Source organism: Pteropus alecto, unplaced genomic scaffold (genome assembly GCF_000325575.1).
Source record: "Pteropus alecto unplaced genomic scaffold, ASM32557v1 scaffold13, whole genome shotgun sequence".
Lineage (NCBI taxonomy): Eukaryota > Metazoa > Chordata > Mammalia > Chiroptera > Pteropodidae > Pteropus > Pteropus alecto.
The window spans coordinates 3,813,637-3,817,378 of NW_006434373.1; the positions used below are offsets into that span (position 1 = coordinate 3,813,637).

Here is a 3,742-nt window from a genome sequence, read left to right on the forward strand (position 1 = left end):
GAAGAGATGGCAGTGAGAATGAAAGATATTTATGGAGTAGAACTGTCTTGTGTCTCATCTACTCACTGAAGAAAGAGGAGGAAGTGGTATCAAGAATGACTTTTGGGCAACTGAATGGATAGTGGGGAGATTCATAAAGTTCAAAAATATAGAAGCTTAACTCTAGATATGAAGAAGAAATTATAAGTCACATACCTAAATACCTGCAAGTAGGTCCAGTAGAAACAGAAGTAAATAAGTGGTAATTTAGAGAAAAAAAGATCGGCTGGATGGTGAGTCTTCAAAATTACAGTACGGGGGAAGGTTGATAAGACAATGATTTATAGTGAATAATTAAAGAGCATGTAGGAAAACTACTTTCCTTACCCATTAAATAGTGATGCACATAGCACAGAAATTCATCTTGGGAGTTAGATAGCATTAGATTTTAATTCTAAACATGCCATTAACTAGTGATTTGCATTCAATGTTATTTAATCTTTTGAATCTTAGTTTTATTATCTGTTAATATAGAAATACTTATGTCCATCTCACAGTGATTTGTAAGGATTAAAAATTTCCCATGTTTTAGTGCTTAGGACCATTCTTGTAGTTAAGTGCCCCCAAAATGGCAGCTATTATTATGATTGATGAGGTAGAGAAAAAAGGACACTCTTCAATGAAGGGGGCAGCATGGAACCACATACACAAATGGATCCAATGTTTTACTTGCATAGATCCTATTGGGTTGATGCCTTTATTTGTTTAATAACCGATTAGCTAGAAAAGATGACCAATTAATCAAAAAGGTCTCTCAGGAGTATAAAGAGTTTATAATATAGTCAGATCAAGTGACCAAAGGGGTTTATAATGTTTTTCTCATTTGGCATTCAATTCAGAGAAATAGTTTCACTTAGTGGGGAAAGGTAAGTTTGTATTTACTTTCTATATTTCAAAGAAGACCACGATTGCATAAAAGTGAAAACCAGAGCATAGAAAATCTTACCTTTAAAATATTGGATATCAGTTGTTAAAGCAGACACCAGTTCATCAATTGAAACTTGTAACATTCCAGCCACTAAAATTAAAGTAGCATTGAAAACATAAAGTTAGTATATATTTTTGACAGAGAGAACATTGTATTTTCAGGTTATAATTTATAAGCTTTATATAGGCTCATTAGAAAATGCATGTATTAAAATTAAACTACCACCTTAATTGTCAAATCCAACTAAAAAAACAGCCTATAAGTAATCAAAATGTTAATGAGTTCTTGGGTCTCCTGCATTAAATCACAGCAGGTTTTTTCCCTCCTTGCCCTCACAGATGGCCCTAAATGTTTTCTCCCAATTCCTTGTTAAATTACTTTGATATGAGGTGAAGATAGGCTGTTCACTGACAATCTGTGGTTTTAAGGTAATTTGAAAAAAACCTGGGAGTGACTAACCAGGCAACTTCAAAGGAGAGAAATTTTTGGCAAGATCTTTGCAGGGAAGTAATTATATTCGGTTTAAAATGTTTCGTTAATAACATGCCCCCAAAATATACTGGGTAGCGGGGGTGGGGGTGGAGAATACTTAGAATAATATAAATAAACCCAAGTATGTGCTGAAAGATCAACCTGTTAATGTGGTGGGAAGAAGGAGAACATAAATGTACATCTTGTTATTCATTCCCATAACCATTTATAAAAAAGAACAAAGTGGTTACGGTTCTTTTTTTCCCCACCAGTCACACTGAATTCTGCTCTAGAGGGTTTTAGTCCGCCTGGCTCTTCTGTCCTTTGTCACCATCTACTGGCAGTTCTGCAAAACTGCACACCCATGAAGTTAACATTAGCTCTGTTCCACTGACCTTGTTCCAGAAGCTGGAGGTCAGAAACAAATGCAGAGTCGGCCTCGGTCAGAGCAGTGAACCGAATGTCTCCAATGTGTACTATTGCTGCTAGAATCACAAACAGATTCTCCACCTCCTACGCATTTTGCAAATAGAAAAAATGAATGATTTCTTAGAAGAAAGATTCAAAGATAAATCCTTTAGAAATGTAAAAGTATGTTAAAAAAATGACATGAACCCGATTAGTGGGGTTGTGATTTTTCAGATCTCAAATGTTCAATAAAAGAACTCCCAATCTCTAGCTCAAAATTAAAATCTCATAATTCAATGCATATATCTTCTGAATTAATGTTTCTGTTCCTTAAACAAAAGAGAGTAAGGGAAGTGTTCTGATATAAATTAACAGTTTTCACGTAAGTATCATAATGAAAAATGAATCCTTGTGTAATGATGGTCGGACTGGCTAGATGTCACGGGTAAGGTCAGACTTCACACATCCTCCCCGGGCTGATACAGAACTGTAAACAGAGCCTAATCGTCTTTCACGGCTGCTGTGGCTGCTTCACTGGAGAACGTATGTGATGGTGTCCATCTTTTAGTTATCTTTCATATGAGATAAGTTGATATTATGACTATAGAATTTTTCACTTCTGCTGGATAATTCTGGGAGCCATGATGAAAACAACTATGCCTAGATAAACAAAATGCAAATAGTTTTTTAGGGTATTTTAAGGAAAACAGGAAAAAAAATGGATGTTGGCAAGAGGTATCTTTGAGCAGAAGGTATCAGGAAGTAAGAGAATGCTGAAAGAGAACATGTGAGAATCTGGAGCTCTGCGTAAAGAAAAAATACCTTAAATTTGGTTTTGGACAGTCATTTTGTGATAAAAATGAAAAATCAAGAAATAGCTCTAAATTAAAATATACTTTTCTAAAATAAATATTTAGTGTGACGGTATCAATAGTAAAGTTGGTTAAGTTCCATGTAGGGCAAGTGTCATAACCTTTTAAATTTTCATTTTCTTAATTGGTAATTTGGAAATAAAAAGATCCTGCTTGTGGAAGTTTTACTAAGAACAACTTTTATTTGCTTAACAAAAATACAGTTGAAACAATATATAGTCCGTGGGACTTCCATGAATTTCCTCAGAACTTTAGTTTTCGTCATAAGATATAATTTTATCATTCTAAAATGAGGGCATTGACAAGGATGATCGCTAAGTAATTTTTAGGTCTAGTATTAGACTTAAAAATGATTCTGGTAACTCCCAAATCACAAATTAGTGTTTCAAATTGTATTCACTTACACTTATTTGAATAACATTTTACCTCTTATACTACCTGACAACTTTTTCCTCTCTTTTCATGAATCTAGCAACTCATTAAATTTCCTCATCCCTGGTGAGATAGGCACTTCTGGATACACGGACAGGAAGACTTTGCTCTGTCCTCAAGGATCTTACAGTTTAGTGGTGAAGGCGGAGCTGTGAAAACGAGCCGCAACATGAATTACAAAGTGATGAAACTATGACAGAGGTCAAAATAAACTGCTCTGTGGGCACGGGGCAGGGGCTGCTCTTCTGTGTTTATCATATGATTGCATGTTCCTAGCACTTCAATCTCTGAATAAGGCCAGGGTGAACTGAAACAAAGTGCACAGAGCTCATTCATTTAGGGCGAGTCCCCATCTCCTCACCCGTCCCTTTTGCCACCTTCTCACCCACTCGCTGCCCAATAGACTTATGTACGTGGGCAAGAGAAAAAAAACAAAGACCCAAATCAATCAACTTAGTGGTTTAAGAAAAAGAACATATTTAAATCTATGAATAAATCTGGGTTCCTGGACTACTGGCTTACCCAAGTTATCCACACAATTTTATGTTAAAAAAGAACTGGCCATAATTCAGAACGATGCCATATCGAATGA

The 3,742-nt window shown here is 35.5% G+C and overlaps 1 protein-coding gene across 5 annotated transcripts in view; it reads right to left on the minus strand.

Annotated features, from left to right (window-relative positions):
- Nucleotides 1-3,742, minus strand: part of MYO16 (myosin XVI) — a 516,601-nt gene that overhangs the window by 199,545 nt on the left and 313,314 nt on the right. For all 5 annotated transcript variants that reach the window (XM_006909366.3, XM_015587388.2, XM_025045004.1 and 2 more), the window contains 2 exons: nt 1,834-1,951; nt 986-1,057 (listed from right to left, as the gene is read on the minus strand). In XM_006909366.3, coding sequence (XP_006909428.1) covers nt 986-1,057; nt 1,834-1,951 — 190 coding nt within the window. The remainder of the gene's footprint in view (nt 1-985; nt 1,058-1,833; nt 1,952-3,742) is intronic.